General features: G+C 49.1%; 1 protein-coding gene across 2 annotated transcripts in view; it reads right to left on the reverse strand.

Annotated features, from left to right (window-relative positions):
• The window catches only part of HIPK2 (homeodomain interacting protein kinase 2), a 438,745-nt gene that overhangs the window by 31,238 nt on the left and 383,845 nt on the right, over positions 1-23,662 (reverse strand). For both annotated transcript variants that reach the window (XM_078673112.1, XM_078673119.1), the window contains exon 13: positions 21,411-21,692. In XM_078673112.1, the coding sequence (XP_078529238.1) occupies positions 21,411-21,692 (282 nt within the window). The remainder of the gene's footprint in view (positions 1-21,410; positions 21,693-23,662) is intronic.

A 23,662-nucleotide genomic window follows, 5' to 3' on the forward strand; every position in this document is an offset into this window, starting at 1 on the left:
TAACATCACCTGGATGGAAGCAAACTGGCTTTACAAATCCTTCAAGGCACAAAGTTCTCAGGCATAAACTTCAAGAAAAATGTTTTCCATGTTCTGGAATCTAAAGTTAGTCCGTTAGTCTATACGTTCCTGGTTGTTGGTGTTAGTGCAATTGTCAAATCCATGCACATTGAAAAGATAATATCCTCTCATGATGTTTTCTTCTGAAGTATCTGCAACATCTATCTGTTCACCATGACAGCAATGCATTGGTTAGCTGATTTCATCTTTCTCTACGCCTTTTGACGAAAGTCTTGTACTGTAATCCTCCAAGAAGCAAGTCAAGTGGACCTTTAGCGTTCCTACTTGGACGGCTACAAAGACTAACACACACGAGCACAGCAGGAAGATTAATAAACAATCTCACCAGCGCAGATCTGAACACCCGTGTTTGGAAAATAATAGAGGAATTCTGGCCAAATTAAACAAATTAAGCAGACGCTATGGTACTTACGATCTGACTAATGAATGAAAATAGCTAATTCATTAGGAATTTACTACTGTGGTAGGAAAGCCATATAAGATTACATTTTATTTCTTTGTAGCCCATCCCAAAAAACCTTTTTCTCTACCTAATAAAAGGCTTGTGGTCCATTAGTGACCCACTTAGGAAGAAAGCTAGGAGATGTCATTGCTTTTCTTCTAGCAGTCTCTTGGTGGAACACGCCTCTATTGAAGTAGGAGACTCCTTGACGGCAGGCAGGTAAGTAAGTATCTTCCTACTCGCTTATTCTGATCACTACTTAATTGTCCAATGAAACATGTACACTGAAGTGTCGAATGATTACACATGCTGCAATTGTGAGATGTGTTTATTATTTTACTCTTCCCTGTCTTAACAAATAAAGAGTTTAAAAAAAAACAAGCAGTGGCAAAGCCACAGGTCTGGTCTGTTTGGGGGCCACAAAGCAGACAGTGGCTACTCGGATATCCTTCCTCGATTCAAAGGAACGCAGGCGATACACTTCCACTGTCTGGGGAAGGTGGTTGTCATGCTATAACCAGGGGCATTAATAATTGATACCACTAGTGGCAGTACTCAGTTACCCACGCAATCCTACTGCCACACATACATATGGGATGTCGGCACAAGGTTCTGTGTTTCACACAACAGTGTTACTTTACTCAAGAGGGGTCAGAAGGCCACACTCTCACTGAAGCAGATAAAAAAGTCTAATCATACCAAAGGTTCACAAATCACAGTATTCTGCCATCGTTGTATCCTGGCAACATGCTTGTTATTGGTATGCTTCCTACCAAATATTGTGTGTTTCCACCTTTAAAAGCCACCACTGTTCTCTATGGTACACCAGAGACTCTATTCCACTGCCTACAATTAGGCTATGCTTGGTATAACCCTGCTGGTCACAGGACAGGTCCTGGGCCTTTCTCTGTCAGGGACAGGCCTCTGTGCACACACTACAATAATGTGACTCCAGGGGCAAAATAAAGGTCTGGGCATTTTCACTGAGTCGGGCACTCAGGGCAGGAGAACATGTTTATCATACAGGGAACATTCACGCCCCAACAGCCATGAAAACTATTGGCTTTGTCAATGATTTCTTCCGCTACATGGCTGCCCTGCCAGTGCATGCAGTAAAACCTTGCTTGAAGAACAATCTTTCAGTCAGGTGTTGTGCCAAACCCATCGGCGATTTTTGGAGTTTATATTTTCTTTGCTCTACTGATCCAAGATTATAGAGGGCTAGAAGTGAGCAGCCAGGAATTATTATTATTATTATTATTTCTGACACTGTCGTCGGTGCTGGAGTGAGCATACGGGACATGGGGCACTCGCCAGGAGGCTTTAGGTCAGGGGGCTGTGTTGAGGGCTGGAGGGCAGCCCTCGGGCCCGCCAATCGTGAAAGCAGCCACGAAGTAAAATGTCACTGGCACAGCCATGTCTCAGAACTGCATGCCAAACCGAAAATCTTTCTTTAAAAAGAATGTTTTGGCGTCATTTAAAAATAAACAATAGATAAAGAACCCCCTAGCCTCCCTTGAGAGGATCAGAATGTCTTAAACATTTTCGGATGCACTTTTTACCTCACTATTCTTCCTCCCGTTGTAGGCTTTACGCGGGAGGCGGGAGCGGGGAGGGAGGGGGTGAGCAGCCATCGCTTCCGAGGGCTCAAGGCCCCAGGCGGCCGCTGCAACTGGCGGCGACTGCAGAGGAGGCCGCTGTTTCTCAGTGATCGCATTAGGTTGTTATGGTAACGCGGGCTTTCTCCGTGATTGAAAGGAGCAGAGGTCACGGGAAGAGCTGGGTGATTAGAGGAGATGGAGGGCAGAAAGAAAGAAACCCGTGCCTGGAAACAGGTCTGGAATAGCAATGAAGGAGGGAGTCAACGATGGAGAAATGGAGCAAACAGCTATGGACGAAGGGAAGGAAATCCAGGGCAGGAGGAGAGTGTTATGGAAGTTAGTGAAAGATGGATAGAAGGAAGGAACGAAGGACAGAATTAAAAGAAGGGGGGAGGAACGAGACGAAGGCAAACAAGCAAAAAGGGAAGAAATCAAACAAAGAAATGACAGGCAAGGTAAAAGGAAAAACATAAAAGCAGAAGAAAAGGCGAAATGAGGATTCGAAGGGTAGGATAGAGGGCGGGCAGGAAAATGGAACTAAACAAAAGGGAAAGGTTGGAAAGAAAGGCAATTAACAAAGTTAAAAAATGAAAATGGAAAGGAGAAAGAAGTGGAAGGTATAAAGAGTAAGAGCAAGAGAGAAGACAACGAGAAAAGAATAGACAATAAAGGCTGGAGGTAAGAAATGTGGGCAATTTAGGTATCAGAAATAAGTCAGGGAGGAAGGAAATGCAGAATGAATGGCGGGAGGAAGAAATTAACTGAAAAAGGAAGGTAGGACAGTAGAGAGAAATGAAGAAAGAAAAATGGAATGGAAGAAAAGAGGGGAAAAGGGAGAAGGAAAAGGGAGAATAATAAGAGGAATAAAAGAACAGGAGTTGGGGAAACAGAAAGATCAAAAGAAACAAAGGTGTAACAATGCTTGGGAGAAATAAAATGCGCCAAATCCCTTGCCTACAATGATAATTTATGAGACTATATGTAACAAAATACCTTTCTACGGAGTAATTACAATCTACTCTTAAAAGAATATTAACATCACCATATGCGTTTCACAATCAATGTGCCAATCAGACCTATAGCTTAACACCATAACTAACCTAGGCCTACAGTTTTGAGCATAAACTGTTCCACAAAGCAAGCATCAGAAACATAGTCACAAAATTAGGACGGTATACAAAACTTCAGTTGGCTAAGCAAAACCCTATCTCTTCGTGGAGGGCCTGGCCTAACAAGGATGCTCACAGAGCACACCGTCTAAACCCATGGGTTGTCACACAGAATAACCAAAACCTACTAACCTTCTACTTGCCTACTATAGTAATCTATGATATTCTTTCTAACAAAATAGCCATCTGTAGGTTTTTATATAGAGCAATAACAGTCGACTTTTAAATGCCCATTGATCTTAACATATGCATTTTACAATAAATACGTCAGACCTACTACCTTTATTGTAACATTTCATAAACAGATCAGGCTTTTAGCCATTAACATTGGCTAGACACCATAACCAACTCAGTCTTGCTGTATCGAGTAGAAGTACCATACAAGTAGCCTTTTTAGTGGAAGCACACAAATTCGACCCAAGCAAATCCTGTAGTCAGGAGCTAACATGGGGGTGGAGCCTAAGCCCCTCTTCAGTAGTATTCTGAAATCTCTTTTATGTTGATCAGATAAGGTCAAGCGACAATTGGACTGTCAAGCCAGACATAAGAATCCAAGTAGATTAGTGTAGCCCTGTGCAGCCCATAATGCAGTCAATCAATCAATCAATCAATCAATCAATACATTTGTAGAGCGCGCTACTCACCTGTGAGGGTAACAAGGGGCTGAAGGGAGTGGGGGGGGTGGTGCCGCTACTGCTCGAATAACCAGGTCTTGAGGTGTCTCCTGAAGGTGAGATGGTCCTGGGTCAGTCGTAGGTGTGCGGGGAGGGAGTTCCATGTCTTGGCTGCCAGGTAGGAGAACGATCTTCCTCCGGTGGTGGCTCTGCGAATCCATAAGACGGTGGCGAGGGCGAGGCTGGTGGAGCGGAGCTGGCGGGTGGGGGTGTAGAACGAGAGGCGGTTGTTGAGGTATTCGGGGCCCACGTTGTGGAGTGCTTTGTGTGTGTGGGTGAGCAGCCTGAACGTGATCCTCTTGCTGACCGGGAGCCAGCGCAGGTTTCTCTGGTGGGCGGATATGTGGTTGTGGCGAGGGATGTTGAGGATGAGTCGTGCGGAGGCGTTCTGTATGCGCTGAAGCCGTTTCTGAAGTTTGGATGTGGTTCCTGCGCATAGGGCGTTCCCGTAGTGCAGTCGGCTGGTGACGAGGGCCTGGGTGACCGTCTTTCTGGTTTCAGTGGGGAGCCACCGGAAGATCTTTCGGAGCATGCGCAGGGTGTTGAATCATGAGGACGAGACTGTGTTGACTTGCTTGGTCATCGTGAGGGAGGAGTCCAGGATGAATCCCAGGTTGTGTGCGTGGTCCGTGGGTGTCGGTGCGGTGCCCAGCGTCGTGGGCCACCAGGAGTTGTCCCAGGCGCATGGGGATTGTCCGAGGATGAGGACCTCCGTCTTGTCCGAGTTGAGCTTCAGGCGGCTGTGCTTCATCCATTCTGCGACATCTTTCATTCCATCCTGGAAGTTGGCTTTGGCGGTGAGAGGGTCTTTGGTGAGGGAGAGTATCAGTTGGGTGTTGCCGGCGTAGGAGATGATGTTGTGTTTGCGTGCGATGGTGGCGAGGGGGCTTATGTAGATATTGAAGAGGGTTGGGCTGAGTGAGGAGCCCTGGGGTACGCCGCAGATGATCTTGGTGGCCTTGGAGCGGAAGGGAGGGAGGCGGACTCTCTGGGTTCTGTCGGAGAGGAATGATGTGATCCAGTCTAGGGCCTTTCCTTCGATCCCAGTATTGTAGAGGCGGGTTATTAGGGTGCGGTGGCAGACGGTATCAAAGGCTGCCGAGAGGTCCAGGAGGATGAGAGCGGCTGTCTCTCTGTTGTCCATCAGGGTCCTGATGTCATCGGTGGCAGCGATGAGGGCGGTCTCGGTGCTGTGGTTGGCTCAGAATCCGGACTGGGATGGGTCGAGCGAGTTGTTTGCTTCGAGGAATACAGTCAGCTGTTTATTGACGGTCTTCTCGATGACTTTAGCCGGGAAGGGGAGAAGAGAGATGGGGCAAAAGTTCTTGAGGTCTTTGGGGTCCGCTGTTGGTTTCTTCAGAAGGGCGTTAATTTCTGCGTGTTTCCAGCCTCCAGGGAAAGTGGATGACGTGAAGGAGCTGTTAATGATGTTCCGGAGGTGGGGTGCGATGATGGTGTCGGCTTTGTTGAAGATGTGATGAGGGCATGGGTCGGAGGGGGAGCCGGAGTGGATGGTGTTCATGACGCGTGTGGTGTCTTCAGTGCTGATGGGCGTCCATGCGCTGAGGCTGGTGGTGGGGGTCGTTGGTTTGGTGGCTGGAGGCAGAGTCTGGGGTCCGAAGCTGTCGTGTATGTCTGTGATCTTGCTGTGGAAGAATGCGGCGAGGGAGTTGCAGAGGTCTTGCGATGGTGTGATGTCGTTGTTGCTGGCGCTGGGGTTGGAGAGCTCTTTGACGATGGTGAAGAGTTCCTTGCTGTTGTGGGAGTTGTTGTCCAGCCGCTCTTTGAACGATGTCCTTTTGGTGGTGCGGATCATCTGGTGGTATTCGCGGGTGGCGCTTTTGAGGACTGTCATGTTTTCTGATGTCCGTTTGTGGCGCCAGGCTTTTTAGAGGGTTTGGCATGATTTCTTTGCGATTTTGAGGGCGTCTGTGAACCATGAGGTTTTTCTGTTGCTAGTCTTGCCTTGGAGTTTCTTCAGTGGAGCGAGGTCGTCGGCGCAGTTGGTGATCCACTGTGCGAGATTGTCTGCTGCTTCGTTGGTGTCAGGGGTGTCGACAGGTGGGTTATGGCTCAGTGATGTGGTTAGCTGGGCTGTGGTGACTTTGTTCCAGCATCTGCGGGGGATCTGTAGCGTGTGGTGGTGGGATGTGGTCTTCTTGAAGGTGATGTGGATGCAGCTGTGGCCGGTCCAGTGTAGTCTGGTGGAGTGGCTGAAGGAGACGTGGTTGCTGGCGGAGAAGATGGGGTCGAGCGTGTGGACAGCGAGGTGGGTGGGCATGTCCACCAGTTGCTTGAGTCCGAGGTTGTCGAGGTTGTCGAGCAGGGTGGTGGTGTTGTTGTCGTTGTTTTTCTCCAGGTGGAAGTTCAGGTCCCAAAGGAGGATGTACTCTGGAGAGGCTAGGGCGTGCAGGCTGATGAAGTCGCGATGGTTTCGCTGAATTGTGTCCGTGGGCCTGGGGGTCTGTAGATGAGCGTTCCTCTGAGGGTGGTATGGGGGTCGGTGTGGATCTGGAAGTGTAGGTGTTCGGCGGCGGTGAGTGTGTCTTCGGTGTTGGTCGTGACGCTGATGGTGTTCTTGTAGATGATGGCGATTCCTCCTCCGGTTTGGTTGACGCGGTCCTTCCGGGTGATTTTGTAGCCGTCCGGGATGGCTATGGCGATGTTGGGGGCCGAGGAGGCGTTCATCCAGGTTTCCGTGAGGAAGGCGACGTCTGGTGCTGTTGTATCAAGGAGTTCCTAGAGTTCGACGGCGTGGACGGAGCAGGTGTTGAGGAGGATGCACTTGAGATGGTTGTTGTTGTCGTTGCTGTGTTGGGTGGGCGGGGTGCAGGTTCGGAGGCAAGTGAATTTGCATGCTTGGCAGGTGAAGGGTCCATGGGTGGGCCTCGGAGTGGCTTGGTGGCAGGCGGCAGGTCATCCTGTGTTGAGTGCGATGAGGGTGGCGGTATCGTATCTCAGTCGGGTGCCCTGGCAACGGCTGGGGCCAGAGGTTCAGGCACTGGGCGCGGTCCAGGCGCGGACGGGCGCAGACGGGCTTGCCTTTGGCGCGCCTTCTGTGTGCCAGCGGCACGCACGCTACGCGCGGCCGCTGAGCAGCCGCCGCGCTGCCTCCATAAGAGGCGAAGTGGGAGGGAGGAGCAGCTGGGAGGCGTGAGCGGGGCGGCCAATGGGCGAGGGCAGGGGGTACAAAAGGAAAAAGGGGGCGGGGCCGCTGGGGAGCAGCAGCGGGGAGCGGGGGGGTCACAGAGGGCTGGGGCGCAAAAGGAGCACCAACAAATACAGTACAGCCACAAATGAAAACAGTAGAGTACACAGCAGAACAGAGGGGGGGGGAAACAGTTAGCAGTAAACAGTTAGCAGCCACCAGGGGCGAACCCTCGACAGCTGCGGAGCAGAGGGGCAGAGACTAGGCGATCAGCTGGAGCCGTGCGGCGTGGGGAGTGACCTGGGGTCAGGTCACACTCACCTGCGCCGCGCTGCCCCCATAAGAGGCGAAGTGGAAGGTAGGAGCAGCTGGGAGGCGGGGCGGCCAATGGGCGAGGGGAGGGGGTACAAAAGGAAAAAGGGGGCGGGGAGCAGCGGCGGGAAGCGAGGAGTCACAGAGGGCTGGGGCACAAAAGGAGCGCCTCCAAATACAGTCCAGCCACAAATGAAAACAGTAGAGTACACAGCAGAACAGAGGGGAAAAAAACAGTTAGCAGTAAACAGTTAGCAGCCACCAGGGGCGAACCCTCGACAGCGGCGGAGCAGAGGGGCAGAGACTCGGCGATCACTGGAGCCGTGCGGCGTGGGGAGTGACCTGGGGTCACGTCACACTCACCTGCGCTGCGCTGCCTCCATAAGAGGCCAAGTGGGAGGGAGGAGCAGCTGGGAGGCGGGAGCGGGGCGGCCAATGGGCGAGGGCAGGGGGTACAAAAGGAAAAAGGGGCGGGCCGCGGGGGAGCAGCGGCGGGAAGCAGGGAGCGGGGGGGGGTCACAGAGGGATGGGGCGCAAAAGGAGAGCCTCCAAATACAGTACAGCCACAAATGAAAACAGTAGAGTACACAGCAGAACAGAGGGGGAAAAACAGTTAGCAGTAAACAGCAGCCACCAGGGGCGAACCCTCAACAGCACTGAAGTCTAAAGCTAATGATGGAAGTGGAGGGGGCGTGGACTGCAATGCATTACTCATGACTGCTCTCCTCCCATCTTTGCTGCTGCTAGAATCACAAACACATGAAGTTATCTAAGGCACTTTAACGGCATTACAATGCCATGTATGTGCTCCTCAAAGTTCAAACTCAGACCCATCCTGTGGACTGTGAAAGCACACAACTTCTGCCCAATCAAAACATGTACTCGTGGCTACCGACATGGAGGTAGAGCCAAAGCCCCTATATGTAGTACTCTTGAAATCTCCACTTCAGCTTGATCACATTAAGTCAGGTGACAGCTGCCTTGTCAAGCCAGACCTAAAAACCTGGCTCTGTCATAGCTTTAGCATCCTTTCAGCTGCCAGCATGGCATTTCATTGTGCCCCCACTCTGTTGACATCAGTCCCGCCGGCTTGCTGTTAATTGTTAAGATGTAACTACAGACAAATCTACTGTTGTGAATGCTCAACTAAGCCTGGTTGATCAGCACGTAAGATAAACGAGAGGTGAAAACTCAGTTCAGTTCAGTGACACATGAAGCTTGCTCTCCAGAAGTTAGCAGATATCCTTGTAGTTCAAAAGGACAAAAACAAGATATTGACACTCTGCCTAGGTTCATTGAACAGACACAACCTCAACACCCGTGCAATCAGTTCCCTATGGCAAGTGGTCAATTTAAAACTGCTTCTTGGTCACTGTGATCTCCGTCACTGTACACCACTCCTAGATCACTGTATACTACTCCTTGTAGTGTTCTGATGGACACGTTCTAGTGTTCAGGAGTGTGATGTGTTACACTTTACATGCACCCATCACAGCTGTCACCGGTCAGGCGACCCTGCTAATAAAAGGGGCTCGGCGCACGTGCCCTAGGCTAGTTATCAATACCACATCTATGTGTCTGTTTCACTCATTTGTGTAGCATGTGGACCAGGGCCCACTACACTCCTTAGTCACTGTACACAGAAGCTCTTCATTCACTGAAAGGACCTACGCACTTTCTTTTGTGCGTACCAAGGCATGTCTTTCATACTTTACTTGTTTAATCTAATTCTAAGTGCCGGGCTGATCCTACTGAAGAGCAGTGGCTGGCACAGAAGTGTTTTAAACAGATTGAAAAGCAGATGTTACGAGTAGAAGGGACTTCAGTCTAGGCCACTGAACTCTGAACATTTTCCAACTCGGGCTGCACAACAGTCATTCCTTGAAATAGTAGTCTGTCCGTTTGTCTTTCATTTCATAAAGTTACTAATGTCTGCCTTGTGTTCCTGTCTCCTCTGGATCAATCATCAACCACCCCTCTTGCACAAAGCAAAATAAAACAAATAATGAATACAATTAAGTAACTGTATAGGAACAAATTGCCTAAACAAGACCTTCTTATAGATAATGTCCTGGTTATTTTAGCAGTAAATTCCAGTATGTTTGGGTCTTATCAGGTCTCACTCTTGTATGGAGAAGCCTTTTGCTCTTGTTTAACATTCAAAATAAAGCATAAGGGAGTCACAAAGGATACAAGGTTAAAAGCAAAACATTGGAACTGTGTACACACAGCCAGGTAATAGCCTCTTAGAACTGGATAACATATTCAACAGCTAGAGAGCGCAATTAGTCTTCATACTTAAGTCAGAACAGACTTCCCTATTAATATTCAAGCTCTAGGCTCAGATGAAGAACCTCTAAACTAGCAAACCACACTCTACAACCACCAGTACAACCAAGTGCCAGGCAAAAACAGGAAAAGGCATAAACGATTCCAAGCAATATCTGTTCCACAATAGATTGGACTACACCTTCACAGCTGACTCGAGTTCAGCGGAGGGTCAGAAAACCTGCGGCCCCCCGTGTGATACTATGCAGTGACAACACAAACTCACATCTACTCCAGATGAGTTTTGATGGCGGGTTGCAAGACCCCTCCCCTAAGGAACAAACCTGGAGGAAAAAACCCACACCCACCTCATTTATCCATTGGGACCAGGACTTTTCCAGGGACATCTGCCCACAGAGTTCTCAGCGGTGGTCTCACACCTGCAGACAATCTCGGCACCAAAGCATTAAGAGGCCTGGTCATTTGAGAAAGTATCCTCCATTAAATATTGGGAACGTAAGAAACAATGTGTTATTTGATAACTGTTTTAAGATGCTGGAAATTCTAGCCTGCTTTAGGCCACAATGAATGACACTCCGATTCGCACATTTTTTAAAAAACAAATGTGCACTACTTTCTAGAGGTGTGTTGGACTTGGCCCTTTTTGCAGGGACATCCCTAAACTTTTTGCCTTTCTCCTAGCCTTTTTCCTGAGATAGTGTTGGTGGTTTTAGGACTCTGGGCACTTTAGCAATGCTGTACAGTGTAAAGTGTGTGTGTGTGCTCTTTATGTTAAATATAGTAAGATTGGTCTACACCTGTTTGGCCTATTTAATTTACCTGTCAGTCCCTTGTAAAGTGGTATCTCATATACCCAGGGCTGGTAAATTAACTGCTACTGGTAGGCATGCAGCGCTGTTTGCGCCACCCGCCAAAGCAGCCTTTAAAACTTATCTCAGGCCTATGCCATTGCAGGGCCTGTGCACGCAGTGTGACTCCCACTGTGACGTGGCACCTAAAGTGTGTGCCATGTCTGTGACTCCCCTTTTACTGCATGTCAGTCACCCCTAAGGTAGGCCCTAGCTAGCCCTATGGGCAGGGAGCATTGTAGGTAAAAGTTAGGACATGTACCATAAGTGTGTGATATGCCCTGGTAGTGACAAACAGCCATTTTGATTTCTCACTACTGTGAGGCTGCCCTCATATGAAAGCATTGGGGATTCCCTGATAAGTGTTTCAGTGGTAATTCCTGTTATGAGAGGAGCCGGGTGGTCAAGCTAAGTATATTTGGAATGGTAATAATAAATGCTGTGCAATGGTGTGCGCAGATTTATTATAACTATTTTAGAAATGCCACTTTTAGAAGTTGGCATTTCTGTGTGCTATATGTCTGCCTGCCTGATGTGAACTGTATGTATGGCTTCTGTAAGACAGCGGCTGGTGAGGTGTGTGTGGCTCCGAGAGGGGCAGGGTGAGTCAGCACTAGGCTGAATGGGGCCTCTGCATTTGGAGTAGTGGGAGGATAAGTCCCTGAATAGGTCTGTGCCTAGTCTGTACAATGCTGGCTCTGCCCCCATGTGGTGTGTCTGATGACGAGCCTCCACCTGACAGAGGGGTAGAGGCGCCTGGTAAACAAAGTGCTCCAATTCCCCCGTGGAACAACAACAACAACAAAATACATTTGTAAAGCGCGCTACATACCTTTGAGGGTCTTAAGGCGCTGGGGGGGAGGGCTGCTACTGATCGAAGAGCCAGGTCTTGAGAAGTCTCCTGAAGGCCAGCAGGTCCTGGGTCTGTCGTAGGTTGGTGGGGAGAGTGTTCCAGGTCTTGGCGGCGAGGGTAGGAGAAGGATCTGCCGCCTCCAGATGCGAGGAACTGTGGGGAGGGCGAGGTTGGCATAGCGGAGGCTGCGGGTGGGGGTGTGGAAGGTAAGTCGGTCGTTGAGGTATACTGGTCCGGCATTGTAGAGGGCCTTGTGTGCGTGGGTGAGGAGTTTGAAGGTGATCCTGAAAATAGCGTGTATCACACACAAAGCCCTGCATCACAAGGCACCCAGCTACCTGGCTCAGAAACTGACGATTTCTGGTGGGTCACAATCCTCAAGAAGTGCGGAAAGTCTACTTCTGAAACCGCAAAGATTCAACAAGAAGAAAACCTACAAACGATCCTTCTCAGGGATAGCGCCCAGGATTTGGAATGCCCTACCCCCAGAAATCAGACTTAACTCTTCTGCTGCATCTTTCAAAAAGGAAGTAAAACCGATTCTCATGGCAAAATTCTACTGATCATAACCTAAGGAAATTTTGATACCATAAGTACCCGCACTACTATGCCTCACTATGACAATGGCCCATTAGAGTTACTAATCATCATTTCTATCCTGCACCGGACTCAACTGTATTCTTCTTTGTTTTACTGTACCGCTCCACTGCTCTATGACGCTATGTATACTGTTAGCTCCCTTTTAATTAATGTATAAGGAACCTTAATATATGTAAAGCGCTCTGATACCCGCAAGAGTCTTGTTCGCGCTTTATAAAACTTTCAAAATAAATAAATAAATAAATAAATAAAATGTGTATTGGATAATACAAAGGCTATTCTTATATATAGCCGTGTGTGAAGTTTCTTTTGCGGTGTGCCTAGTGTGTTGCAGCTGTGTGTGTGTTGCGCAAACTCTTTACACATAGCCTCTGGGATAAGCCTGACTGCTCGTGCCTAGCTACCAAGGGGGTGAGCAGGTGTTATCTACAGCGTGCAACTCCCTTGCCCTGACTAGAGTGGTGGTTTCTGCCTGGCTTCGGCGCAAGCCCTAGCCAACCAGAAATCCCATTTCTAACAAGGTGTTTCAACATCTCAACCATACCCACTCTACTTTGGGGCGTAAGGTCGGACTAGGACTGAAAATAGACCTGGGCACCAATATAAAAGGGGCCCCCATTAGTGAATTAGATAGCTAAACAAGTGGCCCATGTTTTCAAACCGGGGCAGTTTTCAACTTGTAAAGACACCATGAATAGTTAGGCAAGGCATGGAGTAATGTAAGGATTAGAGCTTGCTGCAGGTAATGCTTGTTTTAATATCAGGGAAATCAAAGTAAAAACCAGCCCAACATAAAACAGGCCCACAAGCAGCCACAAAAACGCCCCACACACTGACCTATCAGACCACTCCACACACTGACCTATCACACTAGTCCACCAGCCACTGCCTGATTGCCCTATAGGTCTGTCCGACTATGGTGGGGCGCAAGTTTAGGTACGAGAGGTCTTGCCCCCCAGCTTACAGTGTAGGTGCAGAGTCTCCTCCCATTACGCTTCCACTTGCTCTGCACTGCACCCAAGAGCTCCTCCTAGAAGAAACACCGGCTCCCCCATCCAAACATACTGCAGAGATTTACAGACACTGGTTTAGAAGCCAACAATCGCAGCTTCCATGTTTAATTTAATTCTTGCTAAGTAAGCTAACTGTAAGTTAGACATATCTTATTAGGATATTCTACTTTTGGTACAGGTGTACATATGCTTTCATAGTAATACATTTAAATTAAAGAACTGCAGGAGAATAAAAAGGAAAGAAACCCAATGAATCTCTGGCCATTCGGATCAAATCAACAGCAATTTATGGATTTTGCCTCGAGAAATGTTACGTGGTCTGCGTCAAGAGAATAACATTTTCAAAGAGGCTGCACAAGCTGACACTGTGCTGCATGCTGAACAAGCGGATACTGTGCTGCACAAACCGACACTGTGCTGCATAAGCTGACAGTATGCTGCACAAACTGACAGGGTGCTACACTAGCTGACCCTGTGCTACACAAGCTGACAGTGTGCTGCGTAAGCTAACACTATGCTACACAAGCTGACACTGAGCTGCACAAACTGACGCTGTGCTATAAAAGTTGACAGGGTGCTGCACAAACTGACAGTGTGCTGCACAAACTCACGGGATCTCGTGCTGGACCACAGTAGGTTCCGATGCGGACGGACTACCTTGACAAATGTGTGGCCACAGGTGTCCGCCCCCCCCACCGGGATCGATGCTACTGCATAATAGCTACGCATACATTTTAACATCGGTGTGAACCATAAGTACGGCATTACCCCCGCACTCACAACACACCTCAGTGTGTGTGCTGATATTTCACAAGGCCTTTTGATTTGGCCCCACTGCACCGGTTGATCCTGAAGAAAGTCTTTTTAAGTTGTATTGTGAGGCTGAAACACGTAGACCACCACTTGGGTATTAAAGATCAAATTAGTCTTCGCAGTATCCATCCTTGCTTTTTTAACCTTGTCCTGGGACCTCAAGAATAAAGTAGTTGTTCTACCTTGACGGAGGATCCTAGAGGCATTTTTGCTCGCACTTTTAATTTCACTCCCTTCACACAAAAAACACCTGCTCCGCTGTAATCAGGCGTCTAAGCACACCTGGGTTGCATTTGGCAGCCCATGTTGGAACCCGATGATGAAGCATGCCACCAACTAGGTTGGTGGGTGAGGATTCTTTTTAAAACCTAATGGGTTTTTCCCCATTTTTCCTCGAACAGTGTTGCAGTGTTTTTGGATTCCCCTGCAGGGTCCGTCCCTTTTGCTTTTTTGATTGAAGCATAGTTGCACAATTGGATGAAAATCATTTTACAGGTGTCTTCGTAGACCTTCATGCGCAATCTAATACTCTGGAGTATACATTCAGAAATGTGGAAAAGCACATTAAAAGAGAAAGAAAAAGAGTGTGTTTGTTTCTCCACAAGGGCAATGCCTTTCCCCAACATCTGCAAGAAACGTGGGGTCACCCTTATGCTGTCTTTTTCAAGTGGTAAAATAAATATTTTGTGGGTGTTTACAACAGTTTCCATGGCCAACACGTCCAGGGATGCCAACATTTGGGCCCTTCGTAGGACCACAAACTCCCCACTGCACTGATGGGCTGTCTCCTATAGTAGGTACAGGCTACAAACACAAATGTGCACTGATTATGATGCTATACAACACTTCAACACCCTCCGCATGCTCCGCAAGATCTACAGATGGATCCCGACAGATACAAGAAAGACAGTCACCCAGGCCCACGTCAGCAGCAGACTCGACTACGGAAACGCCCTCTACGCCGGAGCCCTGACCAAGCTCATCAATCGACTACAACGCAGCCAAAACGCCTCGGCACGACTGATCCTCGATGTACCACGACACGGCCACATCACCCCCACCTGAGAAACCTGCACTGGCTCCCCGTCAACAAGAGGATATCCTTCAAGCTCCTCATCCACGCACACAAGGCACTCCACAAGACCGGCCTAGCCTACCTCAACAGACGGCTCTCCTTCTACACCCCCAACCGCCAGCTACGCTCCACCGACCTCTCACTCGCCACCGTCCCGCGCATCCGAAGAACAACCACCGGCAGGAGATCCTTCTCCCACCTCGCCACCAAGACATGGAACACCCTCCCACTGAGCCTACGACAGACCCAAGACGTGCTGACCTTCAGGAGGATACTAAAGACCTGGCTGTTCGAACAGTAGCTGCCCCACCTCTCCCCCTAGCGCCTTGAGACCCTCGCGGGTATGTAGTGCGCTTGACAAATGACTGATTGATACAACATAGAACTCCAGTAGTTTAACACTCTGGTGGATGCTTCAAATATATAGAAGGTTTTTTCGATTAGTGCAATTCATAGAGCCCCACTTGTTAAGTCTCCATGTACAAATCACTTCAATACTGAGTATTGGCATCTTGTTAATGTCAAGAACTCATTACAGGTCATTCAGTTAAGGTCCTTTTTTGGTTTATTTAACCCCAATTATCAGCCAACACGTGTTTCGCCTTATCTACTGGCACTCATGCCAAAGGCTTTTTCAAGGCTTGCAATAGGTCGCAAGAACTGAGCAAATGAGAAAAAATCCATTCTAATAAGTTCTAAACGTCTGTCCGGTACAAGCACAGTTTTGGATTCTGTGTCAAATCCGAAACCAAGGACCAAGTGTGCTGGTCGATAAATGACTAATCCCCAAGAGGAATCCGGGTACATGGTTCAAAGAGTCTGGGCCACTAGGTAATAATCCTTGTCAGCGTCTGTCCGTCTATTGTCTGGACTGGTGGAATCACCATTCAGTATTCTTCATCTAGGTCTGATGTGTTCTGAGAACCTCAGAATACTGTGCCGACACAAGGATTATTACCTACTGACTGTGACTCCTTCTGTGTGTGCTGAACTGTACGAGATAGCAAGTTCACCTTTGCCCACCTGCAAGCCCCCCAAAGAGAGTGATAAAAAGCAATCATGATGCTTGCACTACAACCCTTTTCATTGCAGATATCATGAAGACCACTCATGAGTATGCAGTTCTCCTCTGGGTGTCTACACCCTAAATATATTTGTTTTCCCGAGGTCTTAATTCATACATTTGACTTTGTTTCCAGCTTCCTTAAATCCTTTCTTGTGTTTTCATTAAGTGTGGCATTAGCCCAGATCTTTTAGTTTTTCCTTCCCTCCGGGGGCTTTCAGTCAGCCTTCTTCATCCATTGTTCTGCTGTAGTGTCATTCAAGTTTTGCTTCCGCCCCACCATAGCATACAGCATGGGTACATGGTCAGCCCACTTCAGCCACTGGCTTACCTGGTTATGAGTGGCGAGCATTAAATCTTGTACAATGTGCACATCCGCGTAATAAGTAGTCCTCTTCAGTGCCAGGGACTACTGCTGCAATGTGTATTTTAATGTTAAAAATATTGCCATTGTGGCTTTTAAACACGATTTTCACACAAAGCCTGTTTTCATGCAAAAAAACATTCACAAGAAAATAAGAACTGGCAAAGCCAAAAGGCAAGTAGCCAACGCCAGAACTACTATTATACATGATCTCAGAAAATTCCCTAACAGTGGAGCGAGCTAGGGCGTTTGCCTGCTCTGTGAAGAGGTCACAATTCAAACGCTGAAGCGAATTGATGTCTCTAGGTGGCGCTCTTTCTCTAAGAAAAAACTCATAGCGGACCAGCAGTGAGAAGATGTATTTCTCACAGTTAGTACATAGTCTATCGGACTGATCGCTTTCTTTTCTTTCGGCCACTGAATGCTCTGAAGTGTGGTTCGTCCTCTCAATAGTACGAAGACGCAGACAAGAATTAAGTGTGAAACTTCACTCAATCATTGAGAATAAAGACGTGGCGGATTAAGACTACACCAAGTAGAACAGGAAACGACACCTCGGCTTCTCCGACGGCTGCTGTGGGATTCAGTGGTACGTGCAGGGGATTTCAAGTCGAGGAGCTCGCCTGTCGCAGCAGGCGGTGCAGCTGCGACACCTACCGGTGCACTTTCGTGTGCCTGCCCATCATTCACACTGGGATTAACTTTGGCTCTCTTCCCTCGCCGCTCCCACCCCTCTCCTCCAAATAAACACGACTTCACCCTCACTACACAGTAAACATGCCCAGAGGAGTGCTTCGAGGGCCGCCGACAGAAGCGCACGTGTGGCGCTCAGGCAGCAGCGCCCTCTCTTCTAGGCATGACGCAGACGGTGTCGTCATTGTTTCTACTCAAGTGTCCGGTTCGGTATCACGCCGACTCCACTTGAATTAGATCTCACTTGATGGTACATTGATAGGAGTCCGAAGACTTCTGCTTATAAATCATTTATGGAAGCAAACCAGCCAGTGGCGTCACTGGGGTTGGTGTCACCCGGTGCGGGTAACTCATGGTGTCACCCCCTCATGACTTACCGCATGGACCACCTCTGTCGGAAATGTACGTTGCTAGGTACTGTCTTACTCCCTCTAGCTCCCTCTCTCTGTCTAGCTCCCTCTAGCTCCCTCTCTCTGTCTTATTCCCTCTAGCTCCCTCTCTCTCTGTCTTACTCCCTCTAGCTCCCTCTCTCTGCCTTACTCCCTCTAGCTCCCTCTCTCTCTGTCTTACTCCCTCTAGCTCCCTCTCTCTGTCTTGCTCCATCTAGCTCCCTCTCTCCCTCTCTTACTCCTTCTAGCTCCCTCTCTCTCTGTCTTACTCCCTCTTGCTCCCTCTCTCTCTGTCTTACTCCCTCTAGCTCCCTCTCTCTGTCTTACACTCTCTAGCTCCCACTCTCTCTCTTACTCCTTCTAGCTCCCGCTCTCTCTCTTACTCCCTCTAGCTCCCTCTCTCTCTCTTACTCCCTCTAGCTCCCTCTCTCTCTGTCTTGCTCCCTCCAGCTCCCTCTCTCTGTCTTACTCCCTCTAGCTTCCTCTCTCTCTGTCTTACTCCCTCTAGCCCCCTCTCTCTTACTCCCTCTAGCTCCCTCTCTCTCTCTTACTCCCTCTAGCCCCCTCTATCTCTGTCTTGCTCCCTCTAGCTCTCTCTCTGTCTTACTCCCTCTAGCTCCCTCTCACTCTGTCTTGCTCCCTCTAGCTCCCTCTCTCTCTTACTCCCTCTAGCTCCCTCTCTTTGTCAAGAGCCCTCTAGCTCACTCTCTCTCTGTCTTACTCCCTCTCTCTGTCTAGCTCCCTCTCTCTCTGTCTTGCTCCCTCTGTCTCCCTCTCTCTGTCTTACTCCCTCTAGCTCCCTCTCTCTCTGTCTTACTCCCTCTAGCTCCCTCTCTCTGTCTAGCTCCCTCTAGCTCCCTCTCTCTCTCTTACTCCCTCTAGCTCCCTCTCCCTCTGTCTTGCTCCCTCTCTCTCTATCTTAATCCCTCTAGCTCCCTCTCTGTCTAGCTCCCTCTCTCTGTCTTGCTCCCTCTAGCTCCTTCTCTCTCTCTTACTCCCTCTAGCTCCCTCTCTCTCTGTCTTGCTCGCTCTAGCTCCCTGTAGCTCCCTCTCTCTCTATCTTACTCCCTCTAGCCCCCTCTCTCTGTCTAGCTCCCTCTCTCGCTGTCTTACTCTCTCTAGCTCCCTCTCTCTCTGTCTTACTCCCTCTAGCTCCCTCTCTCTGTCTAGCTCCCTCTCTCTTGCTCCTTCTAGCTCCCTCTGTCTCCCTCTCTCTCGGTCTTACTCCCTCTAGCTCCCTCTCTCTCTGTCTTACTCCCTCTAGCTCCCTCTCTCTCTGTCGTACTCCCTCTAGCTCCTCTCTCTGTCTTCCTCCCTCTAGCTCCCTCTCTCTCTCTTACTCCCTCTAGCTCCCTCTCTCTCTGTCTTACTCCCTTTAGCTCCCTCTCTCTCTATCTTACTCCCTCTAGCTCCCTCTCTCTGTCTAGCTCCCTCTCTCTCTGTGTTGCTCCCTCTAGCTCCCTCTGACTCCCTCTCTCTGTGTCTTACTCCCTCTCTCTGTCTAGCTCCCTCTAGCTCCCTCTCTCTCTGTCTTACTCCCTCTAGCTCCCTCTCTCTGTCTAGCTCCCCCAAGCTCCCTCTCTCTCTGTCTTACTCCCTCTAGCTCCCTCTGTCTCTGTCTAGCTCCCTCTCTCTGTCTTACTCCCTCTAGCTCCCTCTGTCTCCCTCTCTCTCTTACTCCCTCTAGCTCCCGCTCTCTCTGTCTTACTCCCTCTAGCGCCCTCTCTCTCTGTCTTGCTCCCTCTAGCTCCCTCTCTCTTATTCCCTCTAGCTCCCTCTCTCTCTGTCTTGCTCCCTCTAGCTCCCTCTCACTCTATCGTACTCCCTCTAGCTCCCTCTCTCTGTCTAGCTCCCTCTCTCTCTGTCTTACTTCCTCTAGCTACCTCTGTCTCCCTCTCTCTGTCTTACTCCCTCTAGCTCCCTCTCTCTCTGTCTTTCTCCCTCTAGCTCCCTCTCTCTGTCTTTCTCACTCTAACTCTCTCTCTCTCTGTCTTCTTACTCCCTCTAGCTCCCTCTCTCTCGCACATTAAACCCCGGGGGGGGAGGGGGGGGGCAGGACCCCCCCCCCCCTTTTACACTCTCTGCCGCTTTCATGTGGTTTCTCTGTTAAAGCTTTTCAAGATGCAAAAAGAAATCTGTGTACAAGGCACCAGCGAGTTTGTAGACGTGAGAATTTTACGATATGAAACAGCTAAAGTAAAAGCTAATTTCCAGGCGGTTAATACCCCCCCTCCCCGGCCCCCCCTCTTTAGCACCGTGTCTTTTTCCATATAAATGGCGGGGGCCCCTCATTACTACACTTTTCAAACTTTAACTAATGAGAACATTTTAATTCGAATAGGTGAGAAAATATCTCGGTTCGCTGTTGTTTTTAAAGCGGATCGAGTCTCTCCGAGGCCTTCGGGTGCAGTGCAGGGGGTGCCATGTACAGAGGTCTGCTGGGGGGGGGGGCGCAACCAGATGGTGTCACCCCCATGTGAGGGTGTCACCCGGTGCGGTCCGCACCCCCCGCACCTCCCTAGTGACGCCACTGAAACCAGCACTACAACACATCCAGGGCCGGACTGGGAACCAAAACCGGCCCTGGCAAAGTGCTCGGCCGGCCCCCCTCCTCCCCCTGGGGGAGAGGGGGGATGCCACCAAGCTCGTTACCAGGGCCGCTTTTCCGCCGAATTTGTTACAGGGCCGATTTTACAGCTTTGCTGCAAAAACGGCCCTGTCACAAAAACGGCCCCCAGGGGGCCAAAAACCCACCCTTGCGGCCGACCGGGGAATTGCCCGGTGCCCGCAACGGCCAGTCCGGACCTGAACACATCGCACTAGGCTGCCACATGAAAGAAGAGGTGGGCGAGCCAACAAATTGACTGGTAGAGCCGAGCCAGAGCCCAGCCAATGGGCTGGGCTTGGCTCTAAGAGCCCTTGGAGCCCTTGGATGAGCCGAGCCCTCGTTTGCAATGTCAATCATGCAACACACCTCAGGCTGCACAGAATGAGGCTTTGGATAGCTATCCAGGACAACCTCTGCGACTGCAAAACTCAAAACTCATCCTTCATCTGTCTGCTGAATTCAGGTTTTGAACACACCCCACAAGGGGAATCCGGACATATTCTCATAAGAGACCAGGATTGATACACACATGCAGAGAAAGCCCTTCTACCAAACGTGGGTATTTCCGCTTCACCAGGAAGAGGAGCAAACTGATTTGGCACCCCCAGACAGACATGTGGCCTGTTGGTTTTCCCTTGGAAGAGTAGAACAGAGACCACGGCTGAGTAGATAGCAAGAGGGCTGGTCCGCTTCCACCGTGGCTAGGGGGTTGTGCTGGTGCATGCCTGTTCCTCAGGTCCTCATGCATCTTCATTGAAAATTGGGGAGAACTGTACACAGGCCACGAGAGCTGGATGGCCAATAAACACCTACCCTGCAACCAAGCAGTGGCATCGCAAACCAAGAGTGCCACCAGCCACTAGTGCTGGCCATAGAGTACAATGACGGGGGGCACTCCAGATCCCATAAGAACACCATTATTGTATCCATCCTCACTAACCATTCAAACATAGGAGACTTAACCCACTCTGGACATCCGCCCAGAGAAGGCAGCAGAATGGGGCTCCTGCTAATGTCAGATCATGAAGAACACATCTTGATACACAGTGATAACACCATACTACTAGCAAAGAGGTTTTTCCACATCAACAAAATACTTGATGTTACATTGAAACATAAATAGTACATTTTAACAGTATCTCTACCTTTGATAGCTTAACAAACCCTCTTTTAGGATCTAAAGGCTCACAGCACCATAATCCACTCTACCATAGTGGTTACGCTTCTTACCATTTAAGAGATCCACTGGTGGCTTTTAGCTGTTTCTACTTTAAGGCATCCTAACTTGTAAGCTTTCCTATAATCCAGTCCCCCGCTCCTGCCACCAGGGAGATCTTATTTTTAATCTATGATGCATTCCTTTCCCAGCTCTCACCTGGCAGGGGCATGCTTTTGCTCCTCCTCCTCGTCTGTGTCGCTGCTGATGGTGATCACGCTGATGGCGGGGCTGGGAGTGTCCGGGATGATGATGGTCTGTCGCTGGCGCTCCCGGGTGGTGCTGGAAGCCCCATCACCCCAGCCACAGGTCACCGAAGTGGTGCAGACTGGGATGGCTTGTGGCACAGCGCAACGTGGCGGTGTGTTCTCCTTCACGCGCTTAGACCGCTGAGGAGAGCTGACACCGCGGGACGAGGACACTTCGAATGTCGACGTGTTTCTGGGACAAGAAGAAACAAGGGAAAATGAACATCCTAGCTGAGTGGACATCAAGATATCCAAGTAATGTCCCTCGAAAGCACACTGAAACCTGATATAGCAGATCAATCTGCTTTTAGTTGCCATATGATTATAAACGTTCATTTATTTATTCTAGGTTTTCTTTTTAGTTTGCGAACTTCAACCCAGGTTACAGACTTAACTGGGTTTCACCGAGCGTTTAACTATTTTGACACCCAAATAGCAGAGGAGACATTATTTGATGTCAGGGTCTCTTAGGTTTATCTCAAGTGTGCTGCCCAAGTGCATTACCCCCAATCCTGTGCTGCTCATTTTCCTATGCATCCATGTCAGGTATGCACCACACACCTACACAACCAATCTTCCCTCCGCACTCCCATCCATCCAACCATCCAACCACCCATGCACCCACTACTCGCCACTTTATCTTTGTATTCACTCATTCCCCTACTTGTACATACATATACCCTCCCACTTCTGCACACTCACTTCTCCATCCATACACCAATCCCTCCAACAACCCCTTCGCTACACAACCCTCTACCATCCGTTAACATCTCGTCCACTACATCCATCAGGTGATCCACCCAATCTCCTGTCGATCCCGGCATCAGGTATTGTACTTGTTACTCCTCACTGCATCTGTAGTTACACAACCCTTCCTTTCTTCTAATCATAACAGCACTTGAGTGGTAGACCCAAAAATCTCTATTGTATCCCAGTATTTGTGCCGCTCTCGTAACCCCCTGAATGACCCAAGGGTATCCAATATTATGATCCATGAATTATGTCTTAAATCTCTGGGAAAGCTATTATTGTCGACAGATTGTATTATAGACAGATCTTCGTTGCAGCCAGTATAGAACCTGAGTTCTACTGGATTATCTCAGAGTTTCTATCTATTTATTTATTTATTCAAAGTTTTATATAGCGCGAACAAGATCCTTACAGATATCAGAGCGCTTCACAAAGACAGGGTGGGGGCAGTAGGATTGAAAAGAGGTAGTGGGAGCAGTGTAGTAGTCACAACATGATAGGATAATAATAACATACATAAAACATATCAATATACAATCAGGTAAACCAGTAATATAAGACGGCACAAGTCATTGATCCCACTACAGAGGTTTTCAGGTACACCTTGGGTGAGTGGAAGGCTTATACCAATGTTTTAGTATAGAGAGAGCACTGAGTGGGGGCATCGGGAGAGTGAGTCAGTGAACCAACGTGTATCATATATTGGTCGGTAGTAAGAAAGTAGCGTAGTAGTGTCCCCATCAAGTAGAAGTATCGTGCCCAAGGACAAGGTGTGCATTGAAACAATGCAATGCTGGGTCTCTGATCCAGCACCTATAAGGTTCAGGAGATCTTGGCCAGAAGGATGGTTTTCACCTCTTTCTTGAAGAGTGCAGTGGAGGAGATACGCCTGGTTTCAGGGGGGAGCGCATTCCAGATCCTGGGTGCCATGCCTGGGAAGGAGCGCTTGTATGTTTTCTCTTTCCGGAATCTACGAGGTTTCAGGAGTAGATTTTTTGAGCTTCTATTGGATCTCGAACCTCCTGATATAGACAACTTTTGAGCGAGGTAGTTGGGTGCATTGTGGTGCACGGCCGCGTGTGTCATAACTGCAATTTTTAGCTGAATTCTGGCTTCAAAAGGCAGCCATTTTAGGGACTTTAAGTCTGGGGATATATGCGAATGTTTTCTTGAGCCAGTAATGAGTCTCGCGGCAGCGTTCAGGGAGGCTCTTAAGGGTGCTGTTGTGGATAGCGGGAGTCCGCTGAGGGTCGCAATTCCGTAGTCTATTCGAGGGATGACTAACGCTTGTACAGCAGTTTGGAAGTCTTCAGCAGGGAGGAAGGGTTTAATTTTCCTTAGTGTGTTGATTTGGAAATTAGCTGTTTTTGTGGCTTTGCTGACGTGCTGCTGCATGTTGAGCTTGGCGTCGAG

The sequence above is a fragment of the Lissotriton helveticus genome, chromosome 1_1 (genome assembly GCF_964261635.1).
Source record: "Lissotriton helveticus chromosome 1_1, aLisHel1.1, whole genome shotgun sequence".
In the NCBI taxonomy this organism is placed as follows: domain Eukaryota; kingdom Metazoa; phylum Chordata; class Amphibia; order Caudata; family Salamandridae; genus Lissotriton; species Lissotriton helveticus.